Raw genomic sequence first — 18824 nt, forward strand, 5'->3', positions numbered from 1 at the left:
AGAAAAAAAAAACATAGAAATGAATCATTGAACATTATATTAAAAACTAATGATGTACTATACATTGGCTAATTGAATTTAAATTAAAAAAGGAAAAGAAACATCTTAAAATGTCAATAGTGGGTTGTCTCACTGAGTGTTTTTTTCTTTTTTTTCTATTTATATTTTCTGCTTCTCTATAATGTTTACATATCACTTCTAAAGCAAAAAAAAAAAAAAAAGCCAGATATATATTATATAATGTTACATATAATTCATTTTTTCATTTTAGAAGATATATATATATATATATATATATTCATTCCTCAGTTATATATAATGAGAGAGAAGGCATTATTGATACTGAGGTATGCTTAAAGGGTTTATTAAGGGAAACTTTGAAAGAGGAAGAATCATAAAAGTATAGCAGAGAACAAAGGAGGTGAGTATGGAAGGGAGGAGAGGGCATTGACTGATTTACTTTGATAGTTTTAGGTGGTTTTTTCCAGTAATTAAATATTGTCCAGGAGTTTTTAACCATTAGTGTGGTCACATCCTTCTTTCCTAAGGAGGTCTAAATAAACTACCATTCAATGTAGCAGAGTGGAGTTGAGTGGGAAAATTAAGTAGAGGAGAGCAAATTATAATACCAAAAAAAAAATGTAGCTAAAATTTATTGATATACAGGCACTATTTTAAGTTCTAGTTTAGTCCTTATAAAATCTACCAAAAGGTGGGTAGATTCATTATTCATATTCACAAATGAGCAAACCAAGTTATAGGGAGAGTAATTACTTCTCTGGGGCCTCCTAGCTAGAAGGTGGTGGTCCCGATTTGAACCTAACTAGTCACACTCCTAACCTTGCAGAGGTTAGTTAGTTACAACAGTTATAACAACAAACAGCCTGCAGAGATACAGTGTAGAAGTAGCAGTTTGAAAAACCAGGATATACAGGAGAGTTATTTTTCTGATCTCAGAGCATGTCCTAAAGGGGCAGGCTTCATTGAGGAACTTCTCCAGGAACAAAGTAGCTGGCAGGCACCACCTCTCTCCCCTGACCCCAGCATAAACACATGGCCACCTGTAGGAACCAGGGAGGTGCCCACATTCATTACCTCACTTGCTTACACCAAGCCCCGCCTCCTGTGCTTTGGTAGATTGGCCCTTCCCGGTCCTGTCTGCCTCCGTTCCAGTGCTGCACATCCCCTTCCCAGAAAACTGGGGCAAACCTTGCCAACACCATGTCTCCCAACCTGTGTGTTTTGTGGGGCGTTGGTCCCAGGAGTGGTGGTGGTAGTGGCAGAGGCAGGCCATGCAGAAGCCTGAGGCACCCCTTGTTAAAATCGCATGCCCGGTATTCACACACTTGGAGGATCTGCCCAGACTACCCTGGACCTGGAAGTGGTCTCACTTCATAAGCGGACTGGTGTGCATCTTTTTCAAACCACGTGCCCTACCCGCCTGGGAACCAAACAATGCCCACAGTAGGCAAAGAGAGAGCCCGTGGAGATGATTGGACTGAAGAAAAAAACAGCCAGGACAAACTAGAAGGGTGCACACAACACACAGAGGAGACGCCCCCTGAAGCACCAAGTTCTGATGAACAGGGTACACTGTTCTGCAGGGCACTTCAGGACCTCTTCTGCATACGGCCATTACTTTCAAAAGCAGGAGACACAGCTAACTTGCCTAACACACAGAAAAAGACACAGAGAGTTAGACAAAATTTGGAGACACAGCAATTTGTCCGACATGAAAGAAAAGGACAAAATCACAGCAAGAGATCCAAGCAAAATGGACATAAGTAATATACCTTGCTGAGAATTGATAAAAGAGTAGAGGACATCAGTGAGACCCTTAACAAAGAGATAAAGAAGACCCAATTGGAGATGAAGAACACAATAAGTGAAATTTAAAATACACTAGATGAAATAAATAGCAGGCTAGGAGAAGCAGAGGAATGAATTAGCAAACTGGAAGACAGAGTAATGTAAAGTAATCAAGCTGTGTAGCTAAGAGGAAAAAAATATGCAAAATGAGAATATTCTTAGGGAACTCAGCAACTCCATCCAACACAATACATTCACATTATAGGGATCCTAGAAGAAGAAGAAGAAGAAGAAAGAAAGGGGACACAAAATGTATTTGAAGAAATAATACCTTAAAAACTTCCTGAATCTGGGGAAGGAAAAAGAAATCCAGATCCAGGAGGCACAAAGATTCCCCAACAAAATCAAGCCAAGGAGGTCCACAGCAAGACACATGATGATTATAATGGCAGAAAATAGTGAAAAAGAGAGAATTTTAAAAAGCAGCAAGAGAAAAGATGGTTATATTCAAAGAAATCCCATAAAGCTATCAGTAGCTTTTTCAGCAGAAACTTTGCAGGCCAGAAGAGAGGGGCATGATATATTCAAAGTGATGAATGGAAAAAGTCTGCAGCCAAGAATACTTTATCCAGCAAGGCAATCATTTCAGAATAAAAGGAGTGATAAAGAGTTTCTCAGACAAAGGCTAAAGGAGTTCATGATCACTAAACCAGCCCTACAAAAAGCGTTAAAAGGACACTTTGAGTGGAAAGGAAAGGTCATAGGGTAAGGAAAGTAGGAAACACAAAAGCAGCAAAAAATAAGTAAATTGTAAACATCAATTAAAGGATTCACAAAATAAAAGGATGTAAAGTATGACATCCTATACTTAAAATATGGGAGGGGTGTTGAGTAAAGAATGGGTTCAAATTTAAGCTACCATGAACTTAATATATCAATAAATAAGGCCAGCAAAGCATGAAAAAGAGCAGGAAGGAAAGGATCAGGGAAGACCTACAAAACAACCATAAAACAAGTAACGATATGGCAATAAATACGCATCTATTAATAATTACTTTAAAATGTAAATGAACTAAATATTCAGTCAAAAGATGCAAAATAGCAGAATGGATAAAGAAACAAGACCCATCTACATGCTGCCTATAAGATTCTCATTTCAAACCTAAAGACACATGCAGATTAAAAGTGAGGGGATGGAGAAACATTTATCATGCAAATGGATGTCAAAGGTAAGCAGAGGTAGTAATATTTATATCAGACAAAACAGACTTTAAAACAAAGACTGTAACAAAAGACGAAAAGAATACTATATAATAATATAGGGGCCAAGCCATCAAGAAGATATAACAATTGTAAATATTTATGTACCTAACATGGGAGCACCGAACATTAAACAGTTAATAACAAACACAAAGGAACTAATCAATAGTAACACAATAATAATAGGGGAATTTAACACCTCACTTATATCAATGGAGAGATCATCCAAACAGTAAAACAATAAGCAAACAGTGGCTCTGAATGACATGCTGGACTAAGGGGACTTAACAGATATATTCAGAACATGTTTTCCATCCTAAAACAGCAGAATGCACATTCAAGTGCACATAGAGCATTCTTCTGAACTGATCACACATTAGGCTATAAAACAAGTCTCAAATTCAAAGATTGAAGTCATACCATATATCTTTTCTGACCACAATGCTCCACTTCTGGAAGGAGCACATACACATGGAGGTTAAATAACATGCTCCTAATAATGAATGGGTCAACCAGGAAATCAAAGAAGAAAGGAAAAATTACATGGAGAGAAATGAAAATGAAAACACAATGGTCCAAAATCCTGGTATGCAGCAAAAGCAGTTCCAAAAGGGAACCATACAAGTCCACCTCAGGAACAAGAAAAATCTCAAACAACCTAAGCTTACACACCTAAAGGAGCTAGAAAAAGAACAAATAAAATCCCAAACCAGCTAAAGGAAGGAAATAATAAAGATTAGAACAGAAATAAATGATATGGAAACCAAAGGAGTAGAACAGATCAATGAATCCAGGAGCTGGTTCTTTGAAAAGATCAAGAAAACTGATAAACCTCTAGCCAGACTCATTTGACAAAGAAAAAGAGGACTCAAACAAAATCACAAATTAAAGAGGAGGAATGACAACTGACACCACAGAAATGCAAGTATTGTAAGAAACTATTGTGTAAAGTTATATGCCAACAAATTGGACAACTTAGAAGACATGGATAAATTCTTAAAAGCATATAACCTTTCAAGAATGAAGCAGGAAGACATAGAAAATTTAAGCAGGCCAATTACTAGCAATAAAATTGAGTAAGTAATCAAAAAACTTCTGACAACAAGTCTAGGACCAGACAGCTTGTCAGGTGAATTCTACTGAACATTTAAAAAAGAGTCAACATCTAGTCTTCTCAAACTTTTCCAAAAGTTAGAAGAGAAAGGAAAGCTTCCAGATTCATTCTTCGAGGCCAGCATTATCCTAATACTAAACCCAGAGAGACACCACACAAAAAAGAGAACTACAGGACAATATTCCTGATGAACACAGATGCAAAAATCCTCAACAAAATATTAGCAAACTAAATCTAACAATATATTAAAAAATTTAAAAAATATATGATTTCTCTCATATGTGGAGTTTAAGAAACAACACAAGTTAACAAAGGGATAAAAAAGAGACAAGCCAAAAAACAGACTCTTACCTATAGAGAACAAACAGGTGGTTGCAAAGGAGAGGTGGGTATGGGCATAGGGGAAATAGATGAAGGGAATTAAGAGTATAGTTATCTAATGAACATTGGGTACTATACAGAACTGTTGAAACACTATATAGTACACATGAAACTAATTTAATACTGTATGTTAACTATATTGGAGTTAAATTTTTAAAAAATTTCAATGGTTAGTGTCTTTCTCCTTCAATAGACTTTCTCAACACATTACATTTTATTGCACATTTATTCTGAGAATAGCCCTAAAATGAAATCAACTATAAACACATATATATAATATATATATTATATACACACACACACACACATATATCTCAACCAAGAATGGAATATCTGCATAAAATCAGAGTTATCTACTGAGAGACTAGAAATCAAATTCTAGTGTGACGCCTCAGCTCAGGTTTCAAATTGCAGGGTTACACTGCCACCTAGTGTAGACAAACATTTTTCCAGAGTGTGAAAGCTAGTGAATGCATATAAAATTTCATAGGATGCGTCATAAAGCAATGATCTCTTAAGGGTTTTTTGATAAAAGAGAGTGATTTCAGAATGAAGGATCTTTTTATATTTTATTGATTAAGGATAACATGGATTCAGGAACACATTTTATATATTTTGCTTGATAAATGAGAATAGTGAGAAAGGGAAGGCTTGGTTTCTATACATCATTCTGCCAGGTAAATTTCCTTAATACATATAATACAAAGAAATTAGTACAATCTGTTTTCATAAGTGTGTAAGTTCCCAGTAGATCTGTTTTTATGGATGCAACTGATATTTATTCTAAAAAGTTATTCTGCAAGTAAGTATTTTAAAAAATCTCAGTCTGCAACTCCATATCAGTTATAAAAAGGAGGGGTGGCTCAATGGAGTTGAAAACATTACCTTTAGAAGCAGCATTTCTCACTGGACCAGTAGCACCAACATCAACCTGGGAGCTTGTTAGAAATACAAAGTCTCAGACCCACCTTAAAGCTCCTGAATCAGAAACTCTGAGGGTGAAGCCCAGAGAAACGTTTTTATCTTCAGATGATTTTGAGGTAGTTTTGGGAACCACTGTTAGAAAAGGAGGGTTTATGGCATGTAGAAAAATATGGCAAGTGATCAGTATGTGAGGTTTGAAGATGCAAAAGAGGCTTAGGACACGAATCAGCTGCTACAAATTGAAGATCCACTAGGCAACAAATGTAGAAACATGTGTTGGAAGCACATGTGTGGTGGAGGGGACTTGATTTCTCCCTTGGGGGGAGGTGGGTAATGAAAATGCTCATGTTTTAGAGAAAGCAAAAATCATACATCAGGAAACTTGGAGGTGGGGGAGTGTTTATGTTCAATAATGCATTCTTGTATTAATGGTCCATGGCAAGAGCACATTTATTTGTGAGTGATTTCAGAGAGAAATGGTTATCATCATGAGGCTCTATTTACTTGCTATATATGATTAGACTGCAGTTACAACTATGGAGCCAAAATAAACAGATTAAAAATAGAGCTTTGATTGTGGTGGGATTTCTTTACAGTAAAACTTAATGCAAAACTGTGAGAGTCCTACTTTTAGCAACTCTCTGATTATTAATCAGCCTCTCAGCCAGATTCCTTTGGTAAATTTCAAGTTCTAGCTGTGGCTAATTTGCAGCATCCTTGCACAACTGCTCTGTGCCACTAGGCATTCGAGTCTTGTATTTTTAAAGACAAAATATGCAGAAGAAAGCTTACAATTAAACACTATTAGGAAGCTAATTTTAAAAGGGCTTCTTCTTGGTTTTAATCTATAAAGTAAATTCGGGATGCACAGCATCTTTAAAAAAGCTGTGTTTATGGTAACTTTATTTCAAAAGAATACTTTAAAAAATATCATTGTGTTAACCATGAGAGACTCTTAACCTCAGGAAACAAACTGAGGGCTGCTGGGGGTGGCGGTGGGAGGGATGGGGTTGCTGGATAATGGACATTGGGGAGGGTATGTGTTATGGTAAGTGCTCTCAATTTTTTTTTTAAGATTTTATTTATTTATTTGACAGAGAGAGATCACAAGTAGGCAGAGAGGCAGGCAGAGAGAGAGAGAGAGACAGAGGGGAACAGGCTCCCTGCTGAGCAGAGAGCCTGATGTGTGGTTTGATCTCAGGACCCTGAGACCCCCACCTGAGCCGAAGGCAAAGGCTTAATCCACTGAGCCACCCAGGAGCCTCAGTGCTGTGAATTTTATAAGACTGTGATTAGCAGGGGCGCCTGGGTGGCTCAGTGGGTAAAGCCGCTGCCTTCGGCTCGGGTCATGATCTCAGGGTCCTGGGATGGAGTCCTGCATCGGGCTCTCTGCTCAGCAGGGAGCCTGCTTCCTCCTCTCTCTCTCTGCCTGCCTCTCTGCCTACTTGTGATCTCTCTCTGTCAAATAAATAAATAATCTTAAAAAAAAAAAAAAGACTGTGAATAGCAGACCTGTAGCCCTGAAGCAAATAATACATTGTATGTTAATGATATAAATATCATATAAGTATAATTAACATATAAGTATATGTTAATTAAAATATCATTGTGTTAAAACTAAGGAGGCTTCCCCACTGTTCTATGAATTTTATGAGGTGTCCCAACTATTCTGCCCTATACCAGGAAATAAGGGGAAAGATGCATCTTTTTTTTTTTTTAAAGATTTTATTTATTTATTTGACAGAGAGAAATCACAAGTAGGCAGAGAGGCAGGCAGAGAGAGAGAGAGAGGCAGAAGCAGGCTCCCTGCTGAGCAGAGAGCCCGATGCGGGACTCGATCCCAGGACCCTGAGATCATGACCTGAGCCCAAGGCAACGGCTTAACCACTGAGCCACCCAGGCGCCCAGAAAGATGCATCTTGACATATCTATTGCCTACTGTATTCTAATACAATGTTTTTAAAACCATGGGTTGCAACCCATTAGCTGGTCCTAAAATCTATCGATTGAGTTGATCACCATCACTAAAAAGTGAAATAGAATAAAACAAAAAATAGAGTGCACTACATTTACATAGATAAATATTGTCTTCTGAAACTTGTTTCAGTTGTGTATATGCATGTATATTTATCAAATACATTCAATCCATCCTTCAGCAATGCCAGAACCATTATTCTGAAGACCTACCTAAAAAGTCATTTTTGGCCTCAAACTCTTCACCCAGCTCCCTTAATAGCCAGAATAATGTCCAATAAAGTCTTTCAAAGGTTCTCATTAGCCCCTCACTCAATGCCTCCTCCATGGTCCTTCTACTTGTCTTTTCAGAAAACAACATCACCGTATACTTGGTTGCTTAAGCTTGAAAAACAAGTGGTTCCACCTGCTTTCCTCTCCTTTCACAGTCTACCTTATCAGCCTTGTCTCTGGATTCTCATCTAGTCCGAGTCAAAATGTATCCTCTCAGAGGTAAATCATCTCATTTATCCCTCAATCTTGATCAGTCTCTAAACCTACCCCTGCCTTTTCTAATGCACATTGCCCACTTCTGTATGTATTTTTAGAGATTTTATTTAAAATCTTTAAAGAGAGCACAAACAGGGGGAGAGGCAGGTAGAGGGAGAGAGAGAAGAGGGCTCCCCCTGGAGCAGGGAAACTGATGTGGGGCCTGATCCCAGGACCCTGGGGTCATGACCTGAGCTGAAGGCAATTGCTTAACCCACTGAGCCACCCACACACCCCTGTATATTTTTTGTAACAGTTCCAATTCAAATTATATGTCTCTTCTTGTAAATGTATTTAGTACCTATCTCCACCAGCTGTAAGGTCCATGGGGACAGGGACCTGGTCTTTCTCTGCTATACCTCTGTGCTGAGACCAGTTCAAGCCTCATGGTAGAGAAGTCACCAATAAAAATTTACCAAGTGAAAGAGTTCCTGAATTAAACTTGGGGTTCCTACCTTTTTATCATGGTACCTGCTACTTCTTCCGCCCAGAATGTATTGTTCTCACTTGATCTCTTGGTAGGCTTCTATTCATGCTTTAAGATTGCACATTCTTCAAGAAAAATTTCCCGATGCTCCTGGACTGAGTTCATACTTGTTCTCAGGGACGCTGCAACCTCATTCCCTCACTATTTTACACTCATTTTCATGCTGGACTTCCAAACTTGGCTGTGAGCCTCCTCAGGACAAGGGTTGTTTGTTTGTTTGTTTGTTTGTTTTTTAAATCTCCTCAACTCCTAGCACTTGGTAAGAGTGGTTATATACTTGGTACATACAGTCATTTAATAAGTGTTTGCTGAATGACTGGGTACAAAAAGAAAAGAGGTAGGTGATCAAGAAAGATGATTATTTGTGATGAAGTTCCCTGATGTAAACTGTAAGTAAACAAAATTCTAGATTTCTAGGAAGGGAAAGATGTGTGCGTGTGTGTGTGTGTGTGTGTGTTGTACAGAGCAGTGTGTGTTGGGGGATGGAGGGAGTAAAGAGGGATGAAAGCATAATTTTTCGTAGAAAGGGCTTCTATTTATAAAATGGATAATTTTAAAATATAGCACTGTCTTACTGCATTTACAATCTTATATAATTGATCAGATTTCATTTCCACATCGTTTTGCAGGAACAAAACTGTTAGGTGAAGTGAGGGAACAGTGTTAATGACAAAAAAGCTTATGTGTCTGATTTTAGGGTACAGTCTGACCCAGACCAGAGAGTGTGGGGTTTGCACGGCTCCCTGTGAGACTCCATGTCAAGTTATGAAATATAAGGTTAATAGAAAACAGGGGTGGGAAAAGGAGAAAAAGTGTCCTTAAATTCGTGTGTGTGTGTGAGAGAGAAAGAGAGAGAGAGAGAGATCTTGTTTTCTCTGAATTTACATTCCTTTTTTTTTTTTTTAAGATTTTATTTATTTGACAGACCGAGATCACAAGTAGGCAGAGAGGCAGGCAGAGAGACGGGGGAGGAAGCAAGCTCCCCGCCGAGCAGAGAGCCCGACTCGGGGCTCGATCCCAGGACCCTGAGATCATGACCTGAGCTGAAGGCAGAGGCTTTAACCCACTGAGCCACCCAGGTGCCCCTACATTCTTTCTTAATAGCACTGTTGCTTGCTCATCTTCATCTTACATAAAACTGCCAAGCTGGAATAAAGCCAAACTGCTTATAAGAAAACCCATTTTCTTCTCATTTGAAAAATCTTTCATTAAAAGTCCCCTTTATTTACCTTCTTATTCTAGCTGTAGAAGACTCTTCAAATGGGAGGAGGAGGGGACAAAAGCAGAAGTGAGATATTTAAAACCCTCAACAAAAGGATTTCTCCAACCCTTACATAGGAAGAACTGCCTCTCTTGTTTCCCACAGTAAATAGTGTTAGAGGATCTGTACTACAGATAAAAAACTCGAGTGGAGAGGGTCCCTAAGGAAAATGCCCTTTTCCCTGTGGATTTAGGGCTCACTTACCTTGTGTTATTTCAAGGAGTTCCCCAGCTGCAGTTCCATTTACATAAGCCCTGGTCAACTTTCAAGAAAAAGCTAGGCTAGGACCATTATAAATTATAAAATTCTGTGACTTAGAAGATGGCTACCCTTGGGAATCATAATTTTGATAGATGGAAGGAGAATGACAGGGCCCTGTGGAGAGCCCCAAACAGCATGAGGAAATGGATGTCCTAATGCCAGGGGGGGGACAGGTAGGTCATGAGTAGAAAAGGAAAGGGGAACAGTGGTGTAGATGTTCAGGTTTACCTGGTTCTCAGCTCATCAGGGGAAACAAACTCTCCATTGAACTAAGGAAAACAGAAGAGGAAAGGATTTTTTTTTTTTTAAAGAACAAACAGAAAATAAGAACTAATGCCATTTATTTTGCAATTGAAAAGTGAAATTGTTTAAAAATTAAATACATTTCCAGAAAACAGTACTTCACACTAGACGCCAAAACATACTAAGATCATTGGATCATCTGAGCCTGAAAGTCTTTGTTTTTGGAGTGGACACTAGTGTGCCCCAAGATGGGACAAGAAGCCGACCAACCATCGCGAGCGGATGGGGTAGAGGCTCTCTCTTGAAGTACTGAGGTTCTGGGGGAAAGGATGAGTTTGCGTAACATGGTGCTAATACAAACCTTTCTCTTCAGGTCTGTGCTCCTTTTAACATGCTCTCAACTTGTTTATAGAGGATAATATGTTGCTTATTTCCCAGGATATTGTGCTTAGCTCTGGTAATTATAGAGTTTAAGAAGAAATACAAAATAGGGGGCTTGATGTTACATTTTACCAAGACTTCTAGCCATGAAATATAGAAAACTAGCCTGTCTCAGGTAATTAATTAGCTGTGCAACTTTGAGCAAATTATAAGTTACTTTATTTTCTATGTCTCAGTTGTCTCACCTGTAGAACAGGAATAATTTGAGTACTCTATAATATTCTGAGAATCAAATGTTATCAGGATTCAAGCTTTTTCAACAGAGGGAGGCAAATAGTGAAGTTATATTAGCCATAATGATGATGATGGGGAATAAAGGCTGTTCCCCTGAGCCAGGCATTAGACTTTCTTCTCTGTGACCTAAAAACAATTGTTTTAGGTAACTATTTTCAACCCACTTTTTATTCAAGGCGACTGAGTTACAGACAGATTAACTAACTTGCCCCCAAAGATCCAACTAGTACGCTTCAGAACAAACGGAGATTCAAATCTAGGTTGGCTGTATTCCAAGGTGCCCATGAGTTCCCACATCTCTGCTTTCCAGCGAGCACCTCTTTACCGCAGTCCTCTAAAAGCATTCACTGTATTCCTAGAGCAGTTCTAAAAGCTTCCACTGTATTCCTAGAGCAGCTTGCTTGAGTTTTTCTGGTGAATGTCTCCACATCCTGACTTTTTTTTCTTTTCAGTAAACTTCCCCTTGCTAATCCCTCCTTCAGGGTAACCTTGTTAGTTTTGAGGACACACCCCTGGCTAGGCCTGGGCTCACAGGGCCTCCTCTTCCCACCCCTTCCCTCTGCTGTGGTTTAAAGTTTCACTAGATGCCTCTGGTTCACTCCCTTTGCTTTAAGTCCTTACAAGGGCAGGAGGAACCAAGGCTGGGCCCAGGACCCATTAGTCCAGGGGTGATAGTGAAGGGGTCTTGGGGGGAGCACTGACCCTCCCTCCCCACACACCCCCTTCAGCACTGGGACTGTTGGCACAAAAGAAAACCAGTTGGGAAAATGAAGATTTTCTGGTAAGACCCTGACCTTGGAAAGGGTGGTGGGGAGACTGGGTTGGAGCCCTCAGAACCAAGGGTCTGTGTTTCTGCAGTGGTAGGATAAGAGGAGGTGGGAGCAGATGGGAGAAGGGAGAGGAGAAGAAGAAAGAGACCCAGACAGAGACACAGATGGAGAAAGACAGGCAGACAGATGAGAGTGAGACAAGAGAACAAGCATAAGAGACAGGAGACAGAGCAAGGAGAAAGAGAGAGCTATCAAAGTGAAGAAGGAGAAATACTAAGATAAAAGAAAACATAGACGAGGAAATAGATGTAGAAATGGTGAAATAGATAGATAGAGAGCAAGTGAAATAAAGCAAACAGCAGTTTCATGATTGTTTTAGTGCAGGAGCTGGAAATGTGAGAATTCATTGAATCTCCCAAGATTTCAAAGTCAAGTGGAAAAAATAAACTATAGTGAGATTAATCGTGTTTACCAGATATCAAAATATTTAAGTAGTCCCCATCTGGAGGGATTCTTATTTGAGTCATTGTCTTTTCTCCTCTTCAGGAAAATTCCAGTTTTCTTCTTTGTATGCAGTTTCCTGGGATCTTGGGCATCTGCTGCTGTCAAGCGTCGCCCAAGTAAGGGCCACAGTTTCTGGATTTTGAAATATCACTTGTTCCCAGAAAGGATCAGGCAGGGCTGTGGCTGAGTGAGGAAGGCATGAAGCATCCATGGTCCTCCACAGCCTCACTTTTCCATCCTCCTTTAGCCAGGGGATTGTTCCATGGCTGGTTTTATGTGGTCAGTGTTGGGTATAGAAGAGAAGTCCTGGCTGTGATCACAACTGGCAGGAAAGCCCAAGCTGGGTACTCCAGTGCCTTGCACAGTGCCTACTTGGTTCACATGGTGATTGGTAAGGTTGGGTGGGTGGACCAACAGATGGATGAATGGCCTGGGGTCAGTGGAGGTGTAAAAACTATTTTAATATACTGGGATGGCTGAGCCAAAACTTGTAGCTGGAAAATGCTTTTTCTGAAGTCTAGGAAGTCTCTGTTGTCAGGTCTGTCTCAGCAGGGTGCTGAGGTTGGACAGTTACAAGAAGCCTTCTTAAAAATCTTGCTCCCTGCAACTTTCCATCTGTGTAAGGAGCACCCAATTTAATTCTAGGATTTCTCATTGAATTAAGGGTTTAATCATTTTTATGATTCTTTTCTTTTTTTCATTAGTTTTCTCCATTCTAGGATGCGAGCAAGAGTCTAGTTGGGACCCTTTTTTGATCTCTTGGAATGAATTTGTAAAATTAAAAACACCCTATATATTTTATTTTGGATTAATGAAATCCAAGTCTCCCTGCAAACTCCTCTATTTAACAAAGATTCCTAAGAACCCCACTCTCCTGAAGTCCCATTAACTGGCTCAAGACTGGCTCTGGATTCTCTTAGGAATCCTAAAATTTGTGGTGTTTAAGGAATATTTTCTAGTCCAAGCCACCAGAAGTTTCCCAAACAGGCGTCTGACACCATGCCATTCAGAACATGGCACAGCTCTGGTTCCAAAAGGAACAAATTCCCAACTTCTGCCAAAGGAACATTTCCCAGTACAAATTATTAAAACCTTCCACCTTGTTTCTCTTCCAGGATGAGTTGAAGATAAATTAATTATAATCATAGAGTCATAGAGTGAAAGTCAAATACATTATAAGCAAGCTATTTGGCATATTCTCCTCCTTTAAATAGTTGTTCAGATCTTGTTGTTATTGATATATCTTCATGGTCCTTGTAGGGGTTAGGGTAGGATGACATGCTACTCTTTTGCAGGGTTCCCTGTTAATTCAAATTCTAATGGTGGAAATGAACTCTGTCCAAAGGTCAGGATTGGCCAAGATGATTTACCAGGCAAGTAGCCTTATATCATATTGAAAATGCATGCTTTCTATAAACTTACCTGATATATTCTATTATTTGGGAAGGTTGTGGAAAGGAATATAACCAATCTCACTTTAGACTTTTTATTCTGTGTTCCCTTTCTGTAGGCTTTGACTTGATTTCTCAGTTCCAGGTAGATAAAGCAGCATCTAGAAGAGCTATTCAGAGGATAGTGGGATCAACTGCATTACAAGTGGCTTATAAATTGGGAAATAATATAGACTTCAGGATTCCAACAAGGTATACACAAATATTTTATCTAATTATCTGTCTCAAATGCATTTTAAAAAATGAAAAGCTATGCAATGTTAGAAAATCTCATGCTCAATCCTTCTTAGATCACCAATTTATTTGAAGATGAAGAAATTTATTTACCCATCTTCAGGGTTCAGTGTCTAAATACGTGAATACTCTTCATGTTTTCAGTATGTAATTTACTTTTCATTCCAAGAAGCAAAAAAAAAAAAAAAAAAAAAAATCACTGAAACCATTATACCTTGATTCAGGACATGTTCTTATTACTTTGCTCACTGTTTTTGTGTAATTTGTCTGGTTTTGGCTGAAAGGACCCTCTGTGAAAAGTGCCAGAGGTTAAGCATAAATTTAACTAGGAACCATGGAGTGGTTAGAAGACTCACAATGGTGCTGTTCAAACATCGTAGTGCTGAAATTGAACCACACTTCTACTGCTTGGCTCCTGGCAGGAATCAAACAAAAGCAAAACTAGAATAATGATCACCAAAGCAATGCTAGTGATTATAATTTAAAAATCCTCTACTTTGTTTACCTTCCTCTCTAGAACTATGTTTTTTATCCTTTAAAATATTTATAACTGTGGTGCTTTAGTGTATGTAAGTGTTGAGTCAAGCCATTGTTATGAATGAGCTTCAGGATTTTCAGTTTTATATCATTTAAATACCATAAATGTAATTATCATGATTATTGTATGTTTTAATGCACTGCAAAATAACTGAATTAAGTTTCCTTTGATAGATGAATAAGAAAATTAGGGCTTTGATAAAAATTAAGTTGTAAAAGTAAATAATGATTATTTAGAACAATAAGAGAGTATTATAAAAACTCTAAATGTGGGTTACCTGGTGGCTCAGTGGGTTAAAGCCTCTGCCTTCAGCTCAGGTCATGATCTCAGGGTCCTGGGATGGAGCCCCGTATCAGGTTCTCTGCTCAGCGGGGAGCCTGCTTCCCCCTCCTCTCTCTCTGCTTACTTGTGATCTCTCTCTGTCAAATAAATAAATAAAATCTTTTTTAAAAAAGCTCTAAATGTTTATATATAATCTTGAGAATTTGGTCAAGTTAGAATATTTTCATATATACCAGACTGCAGATAGAAATTCGTATTTTGAATATAAAAACCATATTTTTCTAAATATGAACTATATTTTATAAAATGACAATAGTGCACTGCATAAGCTCTTTTTCTAAATTTACTAATTAACATTAAATCTCATCCTCATGACAATCCTGCAGTAGAGACATTATTATCCATATTTTATGAAAGAGGAAACTGAGGCCAGAAAATTTAAGTTACTTACATGAGGTCCCAGGGTTAGGAGGTGCTAGAAAGATGGAATTTCAGGCAGAATGGTACTACAACCACTACTCAATATTGACCCTGAAAAATTATTCACACTCGGAAAGATTACAGGCATGATAACAGCTACTGACTTTTAAAAAGATTTTTGCTTGTGTTTTCTTTTCATGCACTGAAAGGCTAGTTGTGTTCTTCTTCTTCTTCTTCTTCTTCTTTTTTTTTTTAAGTAGGCTCCATGCCCAGTGTCTAGCCCTAGATGTGTTCCTAAATAAGCTTTATAAAACATCAATGTTTTTCTTTCTTTAATAAAATAAACATGATGCAAGACCCCCTAATGCTGACCTAATTCCCTTTTCTATAATTTGAGGCACAATCTGGACTGTCATTAACTCTAAGTTCAGGTACTGACCAACTTGAGGTCACATCAACCTGTACCTCCTGTTCATCTTTGCTGTTGCTTTTCTCTAAGTGCCTAGAGCTGTCACTAAATATTTTTCACAAAATACAACCAATATCCTGTATTCCCTATTTCCTTGATTCCCTGACCCTCAAAGACTAAAAAACTCTGTTTTACTGACAAAGCTTATTATAAGATGAAAAAAGAATTAGGGAGGAAGTAGAAAAATTAGGGGGAAAAAATAAAAAAAGGAGGGGAGATCCAGAGCATTGAAATAAATGGAATCGTAAATAGGTAATAAAGTGTACTTTTGGGCAAGGACTTACACTATCTTTGTTTCAGTCCCTTCAGCATAAATCAAGAATGATAACTGTGTTGTAGATTTGCCATGAAGAGCAAATGTTAGTAAGTTGGAGAGGGTTTGGATAGAGCCTAGCACACAGTTGTATTAGTTAAATATTCATTCAATGAGTAGAGAGTACTAGAAGGAGAGGGTGTGTGTGCAAATGGGAGCCTTTTCTCCTTAGTGGGTTCTTTTCTTTTCAAGCTGCTCTCCCAGTCCTACTGATTCAAAAACTGGGTGGCAAGAAAAGCAGGGACCGGAATTGCTCTCAGAACATGCAGGGAGTAGTCTCGGTTTAAAGGAAATTTCTATTCTGGAGCACATAAGTTCTGAGGGAATGGAAAACAAAAACAAAAACAAAAACAAAAACAAAACCTTAACAGGATTTTTTCATGGGAGGGAAATAAGAGTACGGCGATAATCCAGAATTTATCCTCCTATTTTCAATTTTTTGAAAGATTCTGAGACATATTTTTTACTGCTTTTTGTTCTTCGTTTAGACATAATAATATCATATTCTCAACTCAGATTTATAAACATTTTGTATTTGTTTACCTTAACAAATATAATTCTTGGTTCTTTTTTGGGTTAAGGTCATAAACAAATCTTTCAAGGTCTAGTCTCCTTATCTTTTATTCAAACACTTAGAGTTCTTCTTTTAAGGTACTCTGTGCAGATTGTAACATAATGAAATAAATCATTTATAGATCCAGCTTCTTTTACATTATGTATGCTGTCAAGTTTACTTATCGATGTGCATAGCATCTTTGCAAGAACAGAATCTCAGTTGTTCAAAAAAGACAATGCTACTGACTGCTATGTAAATTAGACTTGTGAGGACTTCTAAAAGGTCTTAAGTGTGTATACATACAGATACATTTTGTGAATTTGTACACTAAAAGGAATTTTCTTTTTTAAAAAATTTATTTGACAGAGATCACAAGTAGGCAGAGAGGCAGGAGGAGGGAGTGAGAGAGAGAGAGGGAAGCAGGCAGGGAGCCTGATGCAGGACTCGATCTCAGGACCCTGAGATCATGACCTGAGCCAAAGGCAGAGGCTTAACCCACTGAGCCACCCAGGTGCCCCCTTTTCTTATACTGACAAATTATATTACCTAGTTTAAAAGACTAACATGATAATCTTGACTATACTTATATATACACATACAAACAAACATATATATATATATTATCTTCATTCACATGAAGAAAGAGAACAGATGGATGCCTTTGATTTAACAATGTGTCTATAAATGAACTGTTCTTCTAGTAACCTCAGTCACCAGCTCATTTAAAAAAAAAAGTTTTTGGCATTACAGAACCAAGTCAGAGATAAATGGGGACATTCTATTCTATCCTACCTTTAATATAGTCTCTTTGCTTATTTAGCAGAAAAGATGAGATGAAGTATAAATTGGGAGAGATTCCTCAGTCAACCTCAAAATCTCTTTGCAGAAGAGTCACTTAGACAAGTTACTGTGACTAGTGGAATCCAAGCAAAATAGATTTGTTTTATCTAGGGACTGATGAAATTCTACAGGCTTGCTCAGTGCATCTGTAAGCAAATATATAAGTTTACAAAAAACCTAAAAAAAGTATACTTTAAGGAAGAGAACAAAACATTAAGATTCATCTTTCTTCTGTGAAGGGTTCACCCTCAACAATAACTATATTTGGACAACAAAGAAGAATAAATTCTTGAAGCATCTGGTTAAAGCCAGATCACTAAATGAGAAGAATATTAAAATAACACATTCATAATTTAAGTGGATATTTGTCAAATTTCACCATTGAATAAAATTTTTAAAACTTATCTCCTAGCTCCAAGTTAATTGAGGTCAATTAAGTGAAATGTATGAACTTCTATAAGGTTTTATAATTATAAAGTAGGCAATATATTATACTGTCAACAGTGAACCTTTGCTTCTTCTCTAGAGGTTAGTCTGGCATATGCATATTCTGAAAATCTTAAAGTCAAAGGAAATATTTCAAAATCTATATTAAAAGTAAATATCAAATGTAGACATCTTTATTCTTGGGAAATAGTTCTTGCACACATTTTTTCTTCTTTAGCTCCAAACTGAATTTTTTAAATGCATGTGTTAAAATCTCCTGTATACTTTTTTAAAAAAATATTTTATTTATTTGAGAGACAGCGAAAGAAATCAGGAGTCGGGGGTGAGGGCAGAGGGAGAGGGAGAAGCACATTCCACTGAACAAGGGACCCAATGTGGGGCTTGATCCCAGGACCCTGAGATCACGACCTGAGCCAAAGGCAGATACTTGACTGAGCCACCCAGGCACCCCAAACCTCCTGTATATTTGACAAATACTTAGTGAATTAAAAACTTTGCAGTAAGTATAATACGTATCACCAGTGATCATTTAAAAATGTGTAGTAACAAAGTAATTCACCCAATATTATAAATAAAAACAAAGTTGTTTGAGACATAAATTTAAAAAAAAGTACTTGGTGCTCAAAGGGTGTTCTGATGAAAAGCTTCATATTTTTGTTATTTTTATAAAATCAGCAAAGCAATGAAATTTGTTGACATAGTTGACCCATTTTACTGAAGGTGTACAAAATTACTTGCAGTAAGTTATATGTTTGTTTATGATATTGTGAGGGATGATTAAGTTTTGTAAAGTCAAAGTAAAGATAGAAAATCTTAGTAAGTTGAATAATTTCACTTATTGGTAAACATTCTTGGAACTGAATAATAATTTTTTGGTTTAGAAATTCTTGACCCCCAACAATGTATTTTATTGCAACTGGCAGTGACACATATGCCAATATAATAAATTTATGTTATTCATTTTGTAACAAATCAAATCAGCATCTACTTAGATATTTCTTCTTGCCTTTTTCTTTTTTCCTTTCACAAGATGAGGCTCTTTAACAGGAATCTGACCTGAAGGAAGGTTATTCAGGACTTTGA

The 18824-nt window shown here is 37.7% G+C and overlaps 1 protein-coding gene across 1 annotated transcript in view; it reads left to right on the forward strand.

The window, feature by feature from the left end:
• The first annotated feature begins 3628 nt into the window (after positions 1–3628).
• The window catches only part of COL9A1 (collagen type IX alpha 1 chain), a 92562-nt gene continuing 77366 nt past the window's right edge, over positions 3629–18824 (forward strand). Inside the window, 4 exon segments of the mRNA XM_059399022.1 lie at positions 3629–3642; positions 12234–12307; positions 13487–13564; positions 13702–13834. Coding sequence (XP_059255005.1) covers positions 3629–3642; positions 12234–12307; positions 13487–13564; positions 13702–13834 — 299 coding nt within the window.

The sequence above is a fragment of the Mustela nigripes genome, chromosome 5 (genome assembly GCF_022355385.1).
Source record: "Mustela nigripes isolate SB6536 chromosome 5, MUSNIG.SB6536, whole genome shotgun sequence".
Lineage (NCBI taxonomy): Eukaryota > Metazoa > Chordata > Mammalia > Carnivora > Mustelidae > Mustela > Mustela nigripes.